Here is a 16,573-nt window from a genome sequence, read left to right as displayed (position 1 = left end):
TCTGTAGGGGAAAAGGGATAGATCTCCTTTGGAGGCTGGCTGGTGATGATAAATATGAGGGGGGCACATTAGGACACTACAAAATAAAATAAAATAAAATAAATTGAAGAAAATAAACCTTCCCACCTTAATGAACCCTTTTTCCCAATAAAAAGCCATCCTTGAAAGAAACTGCCCTCACTCTATAAATGGTAAAGGGCGCACTTGAGCTATGAATCTTAACAACTCCTCCAAACCATCAACCCCTCCTGTGAAATTCAGACCTGGGCAGAGCAACGAAAAATTTTAGTTGCTCAGTGCCTATGTTCCCAGTTGAGATAGAACAAGGCACTGCTCTGCCTTCTTGTTTCAGCTCTCATACTGTAAATAAGTTTCCTTTTTGCAGTCCAGTTAGTGCTACATTTTTGGCTTTTTTGTGCTTTTTGTTGGTGACTTTGCTGTTTAAAGTGCCCCCAAATGAGGTGCTGAAGTGCTACCTGGTGTTTCAAAATGCAAGAAGGCAGTGATGTATTGTCATGCAGGGTGTCAGGCGGGGTCTCTGGTCCCCTCCCCACATAAGAACGCAGGACATAATGAGGCCAAAAAGGAACACCCATGGAGCCATAGATAGGGGAGTCATACCACCATAGTCTCACTGGCGGCATCCGGCCCGTCTGCAATCCACAATCCACAATCCGCCCTTGCTCGCCCCCATTCTCTGCTAGCGTAGCCACAGCAGTTATATTAGTGGCCAATGGCTCACTGGTTACAGCTGACGGCCCACCAGCCACAGCTGATGGCCATCCAATCACAGTTGATGGCCATTTACTACCCGAGTGAGCACCTTCCCACGTGAGGGCGAGAGCCTGGAAACTGCACTGCTGGCTCTGTCCCCACATGTGTCACACAGAGAAAACACGTGTGTGAGAGAAGCTTCGTTTAGGCACAAGTCAGAGTATGTTGGCCGTGAGTTCAGTATTACTGAATCAACAGTCGATTAAATAAGGTGCTTTGAGACAGAAACACACATAAAACCTGGTTCATATTGATCAGTTGGTACAAATGCTGTGAAAATGTTGCTTTCAGGAACCTCATCCTGTATTTCCCCTACAAGCAATGGCTCAGTAGTCACTAATTCAGTGTTCACAACAACTTTATAGAACAGAACTACCACAGATAATAAGAATTGAATGTGTTCTCTTATTTTAGAGGCACAAAGAGCCATGTGATGTCTATTATCCTTATTTTATACATGAGGGGAGTGAGGAGTCGAGAGGTCATGGAAACTGCCCATCATAAGTGACATAGCTGGGTTAAAAACATATCCCTCTGACACATGCTCATTGCAAATATGTTATTTGACCTATTGTTCAATGAGTACTTAAGGGAGCTTACAGGTGTTTAGGAAACAAATGTCTTCTGCCATGTTAAACAAAAAATACTGGGGACAGCCAGATGGCTCAGTTGGTTAAAGCGCAAGCTCTTAACAACAAGTTGGAGATTCAATTCCCACATGGGATGGTGGGCTGCGCCCCCTGCATCTAAGATTGAAAACGTCGACTGGACTTGGAGCTGAGCTGCGCCCTCCACAACTAGATTGAAGGACAACGACTTGACTTGGAGTTGATGGGTCCTGGAAATAGACATTGTTCCCCAATAAAAAATTAAAAAAAAAAAAAAAGCTGGGCTGGGAGACTTGCTGCAGAGGAATCACCTTAGTGTATTTTTATCTCCTTGAGATGATGTGGAAATAAAATGGGTCAGAGTCTCAAACCTGGATGTATATTGAAATCACCTGAGGAGCTTTAAAAAGTTTCCAGAGTTGGTTGGCTCTGGAAGGAGTTCATTACAAATGTTCAACAAATGATTATTTGTTATTATTATTATTATTAATAGTCTTCAAAGTCCATAAGCCATGGGGCAGATTTTCCTCCTTTTCTCAGAGACAAAACCACTCTCTGATTTGTGTCCCCTTTTAGGACCTGAACTTTTTCTAGTTGCCTTGCTTATTGGTTATTGTGATGGTTAATTTTATGGATCATCTTGACTGGGCCATGTTGCCCAGATATTTGGTAAAATGTTGTTCTGGATGTTTCTGGGTGATTTTTTGGGGGGCGGGGGGTGATTTGTTTATTTATACATGTGTTTCTTTTTTTTCCCAACTTTATTGAGATATATTTGACTGATAACATTGTGTAAGTTTAAGGTATACAATGTGATGATTTGATACACATGTTGTGAAATTATTATGACAATAAAGTTAATTAACCCTTGATCACCTCACATAGTTACCTTTTTTTGTGTGTGGTAAGAACATTTAAAATCTACTCTCTTAGCACTTTCAAGTATTGTTAACTGTGGTCATTAGATCCCCAGAACTTATTCCTTTTATAACTGGAAGTTTCTATGAGTTTAGCTGTTTTAGATTCCACACACAAGTGAAATCATACAGTATTTATGTTTGTCTGGCTTAAAACTACAAAGAATTATTCTTTCATAGGGCTTTGTTTATCTAGCTATATCTCTACGTCTGTCTCTGTCTCTATTTCTAATAAATTTTTCTCCCAACAATGCTGTAGGGTAGAACTCTAACACAGAGACTTAGAGAAAGTAAGTAATAGAGAAGGTAAGTAAATACCTTCCCTACCTGGGTTTTCCATAGTGATCGGTGGACACTAGATTCCACCCCAGTTTTAGCTCTGCGGGGAAGCACCTCCATCCACTGTGCTCTGATTTGCTGCATTTCTAGATGACTTGGTGTGAATAGGCAGCTAAAAGCCAATCACTCGGCACCTTTGATTAGTCAGGGATCTTGATTACAAACAACAAAAATGGGCCTTGGTTAACTGCAACACAACAGCAACTTATCGGAAGGTATATTAGGAGAGGCTTATGGCTCCTGTCAACTATGTGAAAACTTCAGAGCTTAAGAAAACAAAAGTTTGGTTCTTGACAAGTGCAGGTCAGGGAGAGGGTCTCTGCTCCCTGCAGTGACTCAGGGCTCCAGGTCCTTCCATGTGGTGGGTCTTCTCTCTCTTAATGTTAGTGTCCTCTACCATTTCCTCTACATCCAGCAGGCAGATGCAGTGGGGGTATGGGGCAGGGGACTTACACAGAGGTTCTAGGCATCAAGTCTCGAAGCAGCTTACATCACCTCCACCATCCTCCGTGGCTATCAGAATTGACCTAAACTGCCTCCATCTGTGTGGCATTTGCTCTCAGATGGGAGTAACAGCCAGTCATATTCCTGAACATGGCATTCAGGAGTCCCAGCTGCTAGGATTCTGAGATATTGATCCCACAAATATTCATTATGCATCCTCTATATGCCAGAGTCTGTTTCTTGGTGCTGAGGAGACAGCAATGAACAAAACAGACAGAGGTCCCTGCAGTTGCTACTGATAGCTTATTTGTCAAATACAAAATGATTCTTATTTTTTTCACAATTAATCTAGTGTTAGATCCAAAAAAGTGTTTGAAATGTACATTTTAAAAAATTGTTACTTTTTTTTTTCTCTTCAAGACTTTAAATTCTTTAAAACCTGCAAAAACAAGAATTCAAACAATTATTGTATGGTACTTGGCAATTTAATGTTTCAACAGGACTTATGGCATTTCCCATCCTGTTAATGTCTGAAGTTCTATATTTTATTAAGTTCAGTATAAACTAAAGGCAGAGGAAACGCTGACTTATTGGGGATTCAGTATTGTTTGTGTCATACAGAAACAGATTTGAAAGCATACGTCACAGCTTTGATGGCTAGTTTTTGTTTGACCCTTGGAGGCAAATTTTATTTATGGAAGAATTTTGTTCTTTTCTTAGGATCATGAATTCTTATATAGGAATGGATAAAACCAACACCAAAACCAAAAAAACCTCCATAGGCTTATCTCAAAAATGTCTCCTAAAAACTTGCAAAAAGTTAACAGACCTATTATAAGAAAATGTCTGAACAGCTGATGATCTGAAAATTAATCAAGTGCTGTTGTTTTTTCATTTTAAACTATTTTCTCTATGAGGGGCCATGATAGGGAATGAAAAAGCAGGTGAAGTGAGCAGGGAACTCCCCTCTGGACACCCTGGAAAAGATGGTAAAGAAAATGGAGACGTTCACATTGGCCCCTGGTCTGGTCCTTCCCTTTCAGGGCCTTGGACTCGTTACTTAATTTGATTTATTCTGAGCCTTGATTTCTTCTTCCATAAAAGGGGGATGGTAAAGCAAATTTGCAAGCTCGCTATGAGGATTCAATGAGACCGTGTACGTACTGCAGCAGTTACACTGCCTAGCATATAGCAGATTTTCAATAAACTGTCTTTTCTTTCATGCGATCTGCTTGTGCAGGTGTGGGCTGGAAGGGGAAAGTGAAAATTCTATGGATTGTCAACCTCAGGAGAGTAGCCCCAAGTGAAATGTCAGTCATTGCCAAGGACCATTTCACGGACATCAGAAAATCCGCTAAGAAGTTATTGATTTCTCAATGCCCAGGTGAGGCATTTGGTGTTTGCAGAGAGAGAGGACCACGAACAGGAAGAGCAAGTGATATGAAAGAATGGCCTGGGAGGAATAAGAGATTCTGTCAAGATATCTAATTTTGCTTTGGTGTAGCCAATGGGAAGCCACAGCATGTTAACATTTGTGCCAGGTAATGGAAAACTATAGCAAACAAGACTTGTGCTGGTGGAGGGTGATTAATAAATGTATGAGCACTTGACCATGATTGAGATACACCACTTTCTGATAGGCATATGTTCTGTGTCCCAAGATGGAATTCAATTTTATAACTCTTAGTACTTTTTTCACATTATTAGTTTTTTAAAATTATGGAGATATATATATATATATAAAGTACTGATCACACACACACACACACACACACACACACACGAAGTGAGACAATTAAGTTCGCAAACTCATTCTAGAAAAAGTGCTATCTACCTCATTGCTGAATATCACTACAGTCACCTTCAAAGTACTCCCCTTGGGAAGCTATGCACCGATGCCAGCACCTAGTCCACCCTTCAAAGCAATTTTGGAACTCTTTTTCTGAAATGGCCATCAGAGCTGTCATTATATTACCTTTGATGTCCTGAGTGTCATCAAAATGTCTTCCTTTCAGTATTTCCTTTATCTTTGGGTAAAGAAAGAAGTCATTGCCAGACAGATCAGGGGAGTAGGGAGGGTGTTCCAATACAGTTATTTGTTCACTGGCTAAAAACTTTCTCACAGACAGTGCTGTGTGAGCTGGTGCATTGTCACAATGCAAGAGCCATAAATTGTTGATGACAAGTCCAGGTCGTCTAACTTTTTCACGCAGCCTTTTCAGCGCTTCCAAATAATAAACTTGGTTAACTGTTTGTCCAGTTGGTACAAGTTCATAATGAATAATCCCTCTGATATCAAAAAAAGGTTAGCAACATTGTTGCAACAAGTTTGCGAACTTAATTGTCAGATCTTGTGTGTGTGTGTGTGTGTGTGTGTGTGTGTAATAAAATTTGCCATTTTAATACTTTTTCAGTATACAGTTCAGTAGCAGTACTTACATTCACAATGTTGTGCAACCATCACCACTATCTATTACCCAAAATTTAAATCACCCCGAAGAAACTCTGTACCCATTAAGTAATAACTAACTCCCCATTCTCCCCTCCTCCCAGCCCCTGGTAACTTCTAATCTACTTTCTGGCTCTATGGATTTGCCTAGTCTACATATTTCATGTAAATGGGATCATACAATATTTGTTCCTTGGTGGCTGGCTTGCGTCACTTAGCATAATGTTTTCAAGATTCATCCATGTGGTAGAATGTAACAACTTCACTGCTTTTTATGGCTGAATAATATTCCAGTGTATGGATGGGCCATGTTTTGTTCATCCACTCATCTGTAAATGGATGGATATGTGGTTGTTTCCTTCTTTGGCTACTGTGAATCATGCTGTGAAGGACATTGATGTACAAATATTTGTTCAAGTTTCTGCTTTCCATTCATTTGGGTTTGTGCCTCGGAGTACAATTTCGGGGTCATGTCAAAACTCTATGTTTAGCTTTTTGCTCTTATTTCCTTTTTATATCATAAAAGTCTTATAGGCATGTAACTCTTCGCAAACTAGTTAATCCACTTGACTCATAGTTTCTGAAAATGGTGACAATAATATTTACCTCATAGGGTTGTCATAAAGATTAATAACAATGTGTCTAAAGCACATCAATATATAATTGTGAAGACATAAAATTTGCTTATTTCCTGAATGGTTCCAGAAAACTATGACCCACCATGAGGTAAACCGCCACACACCCTGCTGCCTTCAGCCTCACTCTAACACTTCACCTCATCAACACCTATATTCCTACCTCAAGTTCCAACTCAGTTATCACTAACTCTTTTCTGTTTTTTAAAAAAATTCTCAATTAAGGCAATGCATTTTTAATAGACTTTAATTTTTAGAGCAGTTTAGGTTCACAACAAAATTGAGCAGAAGACAGAGTTCCTATACCCCCCTGCCCCACTCCCACCACACACGCACAGCCTCTCCTATGACCAACATCCCCAACCAGACTGGGACATTTGTTACAATCCATGAACCTACATTGACACCTCATTATCATCCAAAGTCCATATACTCCTTTTAAAAGGGCCTAATTTTACACAGCTAGCAAGTAAAAGTGCTGAAGCTAGAATATAGATTTCTAGATCAAAACCCCATAACCCATAATCAAAACCCCAAGTTATTTACAACCAGATCATCTCCAACTCACATCTCAGAAAAAGAAAATCCTTTTAATGAGAGTCCTACCTCCTCCTTTCCCAACAAAAATTGTAGATTTTTTCCCAGGAGAATGATTCAACCGCTTCATCCCCTCCCCCAATAAATCTCACCACTAGTCGCAGTATTTCCAAATCTTTTCCTTGTTATAATTCTGGGTCAGTGAACACCATTTTTTCCCAAATGTTTCCGCATCATCAGTACATTCCCAGTAGATTGTGCGTCTGTACCAGAAGGGAAACACACATTTTGCGAAGTCTACAGAGAAGGAAGATGCAATCAGAATAAGAAATCTTTCTAATTTGTACCACTTCTTACAACACACACACACACACACACACACACACACACACACACGTTTCCCACCCTGCTCTATTCCACCAAAAGCATATGGCAACAGTATTTGTGGGGAATTGAGATTCCGTTAAAAGACTTCTTTTCAAGGTAACATAGTTGAAGCTCTCATTATACATCTTTGGTGCAATGCGATTCATACCATCAGAGAACTTATACTTCACAGAACTCATTTGCACAATTTATGGACTGTGTATTCCATTTTCAGAGCCCTCTTGAGGGTCTCACCTAACCTCTGTTCCAGCAACCAAGATTACCGGCCACCTTGAGGTCTTCGGGGGCAAGACACTCACCTCCTTCAGAACAATACTTCCAATATCCTTTGTAAGTCTCGTTTAACGAGCACCACTTCTGTTTTGCCTCGAACTTGATGCAGTCATGATATATTGCATTTTTATAGTAGAATGGAAAGAAACACTTGTCACCTAGAGAAAACAAAAATGCTTTTTCCATCTCTGGGACTGTTGGTTGAGATATCACAAAGGTACTTTCCTCCCAAGGCTGGTTTCACTCTGAAATCCAAGCCACCACCTGTGGTTCTACTGCATATTCTAAGAGTCACACAATAGCAGAGGTTTTGTGTTTTATATTCTTATTCCTGTCCCACTTTTTTCTGTGGCATAAATTGTCAAAATTTTGCTTAGCATTTAGCCCTAGTTCCAGAAATGTACCCTAAGCTTCGAAACATAAATGTGGGCATTTATCTACTAAATGATTTCCTCCCTGTATCTCTTTTCTTCACCCTCTTCCACCATCACACACGCACACACAAACAGTATATATATATATATATATATATATATATATATATATATATATATATATATATATGGATAGCTCTATGTGTTGACCTATCTCTTTATATAGATAGAGTATATCTCTGTCCATTGCCCATACAACATATATAGCCATATAGCATACATATAACCATACATAACTTACATATATGCACACGTGCACACACAGATTTTTGCTCCCTCCCGAAGTGAATCATACTTTCCTTCCAAAACTTCGGTTTCTAACTTAACATATCATAGAAATCCTTTTAAATGTATCCTTTGAACTTTTATCACTCTAACTCCTTTCTAACACTGAGCCACATTCTGTGATATGAATGTTGCCACAATTTATTCAGTATTTTTCATACTAATATTTTTCCATCTGTAAATAAAGCTGCAGCGAGCATTCAATGTATGTAAATCCTTCTGTACTGAACCATTTGTCTCTAGAGAATAGAATCCCAAAAGGAAGGTTTTAGGTTATAGTGTATATGAATTTTTAACATTGATGGGTATTGCTTTCTCAAAGGACAATAGCAATTCAGCTTTCCCACCAGTGTGCTCTTTCATCTGAGTTTTCACCAGCATGAAATATTTCTACACTTTTTATTTATTTATTTATTTATTTTAAATTTATTTTATTTTATTATTTTTTAAAAATAAATTTTATTGGGGAATATTGGGGAACAGTGTGTTTCTCCAGGGTCCATCAGCTCCAAGTAGTTGTCCTTTAATCTAGTTGTGGAGGGCGCAGCTCAGCTCCAAGTCCAGTTGCTGTTTTCAATCTTAGTTGCAGGGGGCGCAGCCCACCATCCCATGGGGGAATTGAACCCACAGCCCTGTTGTTCAGAGCTTGCGCTCTAACCAACTGAGCCATCTGGCCGCCCCTTATACACTTTTTAAATGTTTACCTTTATAATAGATGATTCCTATCTTGTTTTAAAAGATCTCCTGGTCCTTTAGGCATACCTATACTTTTCTATATTTTCTTCTTAAATGATTTGGTTTCTTTTACTTTTAAAATTTGATTAAAAAGGAATTTCATTTTACATAAAATGAAAGAAGGGAGTACAATTTAATTTTCTTCCAAGTAGCTTTTACATAATGATAAATTGTTGACAAACTAAACCACCTGTACATTTAAAACCATGTATAGATTCTAATGCTATATCCTGAGGTCCATTCTATATTTTCTATCACATTTACTGAAATTCTTGGAGCAGTGAGATACAAGTAGATGGTGGTAAAATGAGCAGAGTCTGGAGACATCAAGCATCAGAAAATATTGTTGTTTATTACTTGACACTTTCTAGGCTGATACCACACCACATTATTTATGTTACTGTATTTATGGTTTGTTTAAACATCTGGGAACACAAGGTGCTCCTCCACCCCAGCACTATTTTTGTTCATAATATTTCTAATTACTATTTTTCTATGAATTTTAAAATCAGGTATTCTCTACTAGATTGGCAGAAATTAAAGAGTGGAACCATACATTGCCAGGCAAAGTTCAGGGTGACTTCTATGTCTGTTTTCCTTTGTCTCTTTACCAGGCTGGCCCCACCAGATCCTTTTTAAAACTAGTAATCTTTACTAGTGTTCCTAGGGGTTTTAAAGTATACAATCATAAAATAATTTTGTCTGTTATTTTCTATAAACTTATGGATTATTTACTTTTTGCAATGCCACATGTTAAAATACCCCCAGCCCAATAATGTTTACTAGTACTGGTCAGAAAAGACACCTATGTACTGTCCTGGTTTTAGTTGGAATGACATTCAGGTTAAGAATGTTCATTTTATGGCCAGCCAGGTGGCTCAGGCAGTTAAGAGCTCCGTGCTCCTAACTCCGAAGGCTGCCGGTTCGATTCCCACATGGGCGGCTCTCAACCACAAGGTTGCCGGTTCAACTCCTTGAGTCCCACAAGGGATGGTGGGCTCCGCCCCCTGCAACTAAGATTGAACACGGCACCTTGAGCTGAGCCCTTGAGCTGAGCTGCTGCTGAGCTCCCGGAATCCGCTCAGTTGGTTGGAGTGTGTCCTCTCAACCACAAAGGGATGGTGGCTGTGCCTCCTGCAACTAGCAATGGCAACTGGACCTGGAGCTGAGCTGCGCGCCCTCCACAACTAAGACTGAAAGGACAACAACTTGACTTGGAAAAAAGTCCCGGAAGTACACACTGTTCCCCAATAAAATCCTATTCCCCTTCCCCAATAAAAATCTTTTTTTTTTATTTTAATAAAAGCTTAAAAGAATGTTCATTTTAGCATGGTTAATAATAGTAAAAAAAAATAAATAAATAATATATATATATATATATATATCCAAAATATCAATCACTATGGAAATTTAAAAATAGATTATTGCTTTATAATATCATACAGGCATTAACAAAAATGAGAATATAAGTAGATATGGAAAGTTTTTGTACCTCATCTTTAGGTGACAAAATGGCATTTTCTATTTCACTATGTTCCATAAGACTATTTTTGCAAAAGGAAAATCACATTATAAAATTGTGTATAATGAAATATTGGATTACTAAAATATAGTAGCAGTAAAATTTGCAATTAAATTATTATTGTTCTTTTCTTCTTTTTCCTTAACAATTTTTAACATTTTTTAAAACACAGAACATACTTTTTCTTCTATACAAGGACACAAAATAGTAATTTTTCATGAAAAATATGATTTCTTACCAGAAAAAGAAGTATAGTTTTCAACGGCCTCACATTTTATGGCAAAATTTAAAAAGAAACTCTAATAAAAGAGTTTTGATCAACTCACTTATAGTTGGATCACCTTCAGTACCATCTGAAAGACACAATTTTAAACAAATATTTATTTCACTAGATTTAGGCTTTGAAATAAAACAAAATACCAAATTATATTCTAGTAATAATAATAATAATATTTTGAAGGTGATACATCCAAATTTCAATAGTGCTTCTTTTTAGTAGTGTGATTGTGGGTGATTTGTATTTTTTTCTTTTGCCTCAACTGTATTTTCCAAACATTGTTAGTGAACAGGAACAATTAAAATTATTTTTAAAACAAAAAATTCAGCAGGCAAAAGTAAATGACTGACTTTCCCCCCACTTTCCTATAACATAAACCACGTTAGAGTAGGAAAAACGTGTATCATCATTTCATCATTCTTTTGTTTTCTTCTATTTCTTTTTAGTACTATCGGGAAGGTACAAGTTGGAGAAAATTTTACTTACGTGTCCTTGGCTTTTACAATGAGATCAAATTAGTTTTAGCATCTGTAAAAGAAGGGGTCTCTACAGTTCAACTCCGTAGGTTTGTTGTAAGGATTAAATGAAAATGTATGGCGGAGCACAATACGCAGCCCATAGCAAGCACTTATCATATGGTAACAATTTTATTACAGTGATAAGGATTTCTCTTCTTACAATAATCATTATTATTTTCTCCCTTACCAGATGGAAGACTCACTCACGTTTGAAATAGATTTTTACAAACCATGGAGAACTTATATCCACTAAAAATTGCTCCAGAATTCAAATTTAGGAGACTTTGATAACCAGCAAATATTGAAGTTACGAGAAATCTCAAAGAAAGCAATAAGGCATTTCATAATAAAAGAGTTGTCCCTTGTTCACACATTTTCAACTGCACTTCTTGAAGTAGAATACAGGCAGGATATCCGTGTGTGTATTTGCCTGTGGATTTTGAACAGGTAACCTCTAAAAACTATGAAACTTTTTTCTAGGAGCAGGAAGCATGGCATAAGGAGAGGAGTGGGAGCATCCCTTACAAGTGTGAAGCATATCAGTAGGAGGACACATACATATAAATTGACAGTGCAGAGATGTGACTTAAAAAATACACTTTTCTCAAAATCTTTAGCTCAAACCCCAGCTGTTACTAGCTAGCTGTGTGACTTTAGGAACATGACTCAGCCCCTCTGTGCCTCAGATTGTCTTCAATGAAATGAGGGTAAGAATTTTACCTATCTCAGGGGATTGTTATGAAGAACAGATGTAGGATGCATATAAACTACTTAGAATAATGCCTGGTACAAAGAAAGCACTTAATAACTTATAGCTGCTCTTGTTATCAACAGTGTTATAACTACTGGAAGACCATCCTCATCACCATCTTCATCATCATCACCATCACCCTCATGTCATCACTATTGTCTGTCGTTAGTAAGATTCAGGCTTGTCTTCAGGGAAGGTTTAGTGGTGTTCCTGATACGGAACACTACACGTTTTTAGTTTTTGTCACCACATCTCACTCATGTCTGAATCCTACTGTCAGAGATTCATGCCTTTGGAGTCGTCACTTTCCAAATGGAAATCCCTTCCTCAAGGAGAGAACAGTAAAGGTGATACACTGGGATATGTAGGGAAGGTAAATGCATTGAGCATCTTATATATACTGGGCACTATATTTTATTGAATGCATCAGAACAACTTTGTGAGACAGGCATTGTTTTCACCATCTTATAGACATGAGAACTAAGGTTCACAAGAGTTAACTAAGCTCTGAGTAGATCTGGCAATTCAATTTGAGTCCCCCTTGGGGGAGATGGTTCAGTGGAATCTAATGGCTCAAACCCTAAGACAGGTGCAAGCACTTACCAGTCAGCTGCCTCAGTTTGCTCAGCTGTAAAATGGGGAGAGAACCTCAGGTATCAAATCCTCCCCCAATTCAAATATTTTAATATTCTTACAATGGGAGAAACTGCCTGATGGCTTTACTTTTTTTCTTAAAGCAGGACTTCTCAACCATTTTTCCTTCATGAGCCAAGACACCTGTAATGCTTACCTCCTCACCTCTGTCGAACTTGAATTTTTTTGTTTTGTCATTTTTGGATGGTTTCTGACAAAGTGATTTTATGTAAAGACTGTTTACTGTTAAATCATCGCAGACTTAACTAAATATTAAATCTTTGTTATTAAGTTAATCCAATCACATCTTGAAAATAGTTACAATTTTACAGTGAACTATAATCTAGAATGAATTTTAGAATAAACATAGAATGAAAAGTCTTGATTTTCCCCCCAAACAGCACGAGGTACATGCTGCTTAATACCCATTAAAATTATGTAAGATAGAAAAGTATAATTTACCAACCGCAGAACTTTGGGTTTGTACTGCATGTCAGGGGCTGCTGGCTTGGACAGTCCTCCCTGGAAGGGACCCCACTGTGATCCCAGAGTACGCCCTGACAGCTTGTAATAGTGGAGAAATGACATTTTGTGCACGGCAGATTTCTAGCCCTGGAATGAGATCCCTCAGCCCAACCCTCTGTGAAGCCTTGCCAGGTCAATCGTATCTCCTTTCTCAGGCCAGACCTAGCAGGACCCGAAACCTACCATCTCATTGCTTCTAAAATGCAAAAATGCAAGGCTTTTGGTGCTCTGATGTCTCCCAAGTCAGAATGCCCCTTACTCTTGACGGCATCTTATGACCAGCAGTCTGGATTGCTGTGGGGACGTGGTCGTTATTGTTTGCACTGAATGTGACCATATTCAAAAGGCCAGCATCAAAATTTGTAGTATGCATGTCACTGACTCAAAAGAAACTCCCAGAGACAACAACGGGGCCCCCTTAACTTCTGGTAGCAGATGCTTGTGAAGGAGAAGGAGATAGCGGATAATAACAATAATAATAACCATTACTGCTTATTCTTAAAAGTAAATTAGCACTACATAATTTTAAAGACCGGAGAACATGTCTAGAGCCAATGCGTTTGAGTTTTTTTATGTATTGTTTCAAGAAATGCTGCCATCACTGACTCTTTTTATTTTATTTTATTTTTTATTGGTTTCAGGTGTACAACACAATGTAATAGTTAGACATTTACACCCCTCACGAAGTGATAACCCCTTCCCCCAATCTACTCCCTCTGACATCATATGTAGCTGTTACAATTCCATTGACTCTATTCCCTAGGCTATATTCCATATCCTGTGACTATATATGTTAAATTATAGTTGACATTCACTATTATGCAGCTTCAGCCTCAGGAGTACAGCGCAGTGGTCAGGCATCTACACTGTCCATGAAGTGGTCTCTCTAATAAGACAAGTGTCCATCGGATACCCTACAAAATCTTTACAACATTATTGATTATATTCCCCCAAACTGTCTCAGTCTCAGAGACAAAGAGAAAAAACTGAGGGTTTCTAGATGGGAGGAGGATGGGGATAAGAGAAATGGTGAGGGGATTAAAGCACAAATTGGTAACCACAAGATTGCCATGGGGTTACGAAGGACAGTTTGGGGAATATAATCACTGACTCTTGACAGCACCGAGATAAATGTGGAAAAATATGACACTGATAATTCAGGAAGCCAGACACCAAAAGTGGAGAAATTTAGGACCATCTTAATCAGCTTATTTCACTTATATTTTCTTTTTTTATGTACATACAAAAGAATATCTCATTTAAAAGAAAATCTATGTCCAAGTCCAAAAGTGTTCTTTTTCAATAAGCGTAAAATAAAATTTCTAACTGATAAAAAAGCAGTGATCATAGTTACCTGGAGAGCATTGTTTTCTTTTTTCTGCTTTTTGAAACATTTATCAACCCCCCATTTGATTTATTTTTCAATACAAAGTTGGCCTGAAAAATATTTAAAGTAGTACATGCCAGATCCTGATTCTTCACCATTCCATAAAAAATTGCTTCCACAAATCTAGCAAATCCTCAACAAACATGTAAGAAATGCATCCATGATGAAGTATCTTCTTATATTGTCACTTTATAATTGACAAAGGCACAGGCAACATGATTTTGGTAAAGGAATAAAACAGGCTCTCCAAAACTTAGTTTCATTTTCAAAACCTCTACATAAGGCATTTAAAACATACGGGAGTGAAGGGTTATCAAGTAACTTCTATCAATAGACTTTCCAATTTACATTCCTACTCTCATTTTTTTATTAGTTTTTTTTGTTTGCTTGTCTTTTTCAGCCTATCAGTGGATCGTGTCTATTAAATGGAAATATCTGAAAAGCATAGACAGTATCTTTTTCCTTCTTGGAGCCCATGAAATAAGAATGACTCACCGTCCACGGCTTCTCAGGTTTCATTACCAAAGGCAGTAGAAGTGCGAGTCTCGGTTTTTGATGCCCAACCCCAGATACTGTGACAACGCTCCTCACCTTCCAGCAGCTGACCGACCACACTGAGACGCCAGCAGACCCAAACCAGCAGGAGCCCCACGTGCAGCGCCATGGTCCTCCTTCCAGGGAGTGGAGGGCCACCAGCTCATCTCAGGGTTTTATAGGCCAACCACGGTCTCCTCCCTCCATCTCTCACTTCCCTCCTTTCTCCTCCTCTCCCCTCTCCTTTTCTCCATTGTCCCCAGTCTCCTCCTTCTCCGCTCTCCTTCCTCCTTCTAACACCCCTTCTCCTTCTCATCTCCTTTTTCCTCTGCACCCTCTCCCTCCGCCCCATTCTCCCTGTCCCTGCCCCTCCTTGTTCCCTCTTCCTCCTCCTTTTCCATCTTTCCTCGCTCCTCCTCTCTGCTCCAAAGCAACACACCTACCTCGCATAGAAATAAATACAGGGGGAAAAAAACACTTCAGATAACTGGCATTAAATACAGACAAGGATGAGAAGAGTCATGATGAGGAATTTCGGGTTGTCAAGACAACGCTCACCCAGGATCACACCAGCAGTCATAGGATTTCCGTGTCTTGGATCTTACCTTTCTCTGAAAGCCAGAGCAGAAGAGTCCCCGGGAGTGGCCCAGGGAGGCTCCTGCGCGAGGCAGCTGTGCTGTGCTTACCTTCAGAGTGGTCACTGGTCCTTGGGTTGCCCTTGGCGATTCACCCTAATGGGCTGTGGGTGCCTTTGCAGCTCTGTGGAAAAAGCAATGCAAGATTCATAGTCACTGACATTTCCTAACTCTGTGTGAATTCTGAAACACACCATCTTCTAGTCTTAATAATCAAAAGCATGTCTATCATTTTGTCTCTGTTATTTTTTATCTTTAACACAAGAATGTCCCCTGGGAGAAAATGACAACAGAAAGCCCCGACACTACAGCCATCAAAATGTCACCAGCTATCAAATCAGACACTGGCAACTGTGTGACTTCTGCTGCTCTTGCACAATAGATTTTTAAAAGTGAAATAAAAGCCTACTCAAGAATTTAAAAAAGCTAACCCACGTCTGGGGAAACCAAGTCATTGGAAATGCCATAGTTGTTCCTTCACTTATTTCCGTCATTTCCGTGTGCATATGCTACCTCCTACAAGCATCACTTGAGAAACTTTGTTCCTATATCTTGGATCTACAGATGTGTCCATAGACAATACAGTTGGCCTTTGAGAATTCTTACCAGCCTCTCAGTGTTCGTCTCATGGGAACCACTTGAACTTCTGTTACCGAGCAAGGGTTTGCAGTCCAATGTGTGTAGAAGCCAATACCAGGGCACCAGCTTTTGAGAAACAGCTTTTATTGAGAAGTCAGCTGTCAAGGAGACAGGGGGCAAGGCTCAAATCTGTCTCCTCGAGGGAGGGTTTTGGGTTACACTTAAAGGAAGAAGGGGGGTAAGTTATACGTATTCTATAGAGTTACATTAATGTAACATAAGGAGAGCTTAGTGTGCAGGCGCTACCTCGGATGTGTTTGAATAGGGGTGGGGGTACTATAAAGTCCATGGTGGATTTTGACCTGGTGGCATAGAATGGTATTCTAGGGTGAATC

General features: G+C 39.1%; 1 protein-coding gene across 3 annotated transcripts in view; it reads right to left on the bottom strand.

The window, feature by feature from the left end:
* Nucleotides 1-15,338, bottom strand: part of LOC109458707 (binder of sperm protein homolog 2) — a 33,924-nt gene extending 18,586 nt beyond the window's left edge. Inside the window, exons 1-3 of one of the 3 annotated variants that reach the window (XM_019752579.2) lie at nt 15,022-15,324; nt 10,666-10,692; nt 7,390-7,521 (exon numbers count right to left, since the gene is read on the bottom strand). In XM_019752579.2, coding sequence (XP_019608138.2) covers nt 7,390-7,521; nt 10,666-10,692; nt 15,022-15,094 — 232 coding nt within the window. In that variant the 5' untranslated portion in view covers nt 15,095-15,324. Of the gene's footprint in view, nt 1-7,389; nt 7,522-10,665; nt 10,693-15,021 lie in introns of all 3 variants that reach the window. The other 2 variants (XM_074316173.1, XM_074316174.1) reach the window with 2 other exon arrangements.
* Nucleotides 15,339-16,573: the final 1,235 nt, after the last annotated feature.

This window comes from Rhinolophus sinicus, linkage group LG11 (assembly GCF_036562045.2).
Source record: "Rhinolophus sinicus isolate RSC01 linkage group LG11, ASM3656204v1, whole genome shotgun sequence".
Taxonomy (NCBI): domain Eukaryota; kingdom Metazoa; phylum Chordata; class Mammalia; order Chiroptera; family Rhinolophidae; genus Rhinolophus; species Rhinolophus sinicus.
This window is presented reverse-complemented; position numbering and strand designations above follow the sequence as displayed.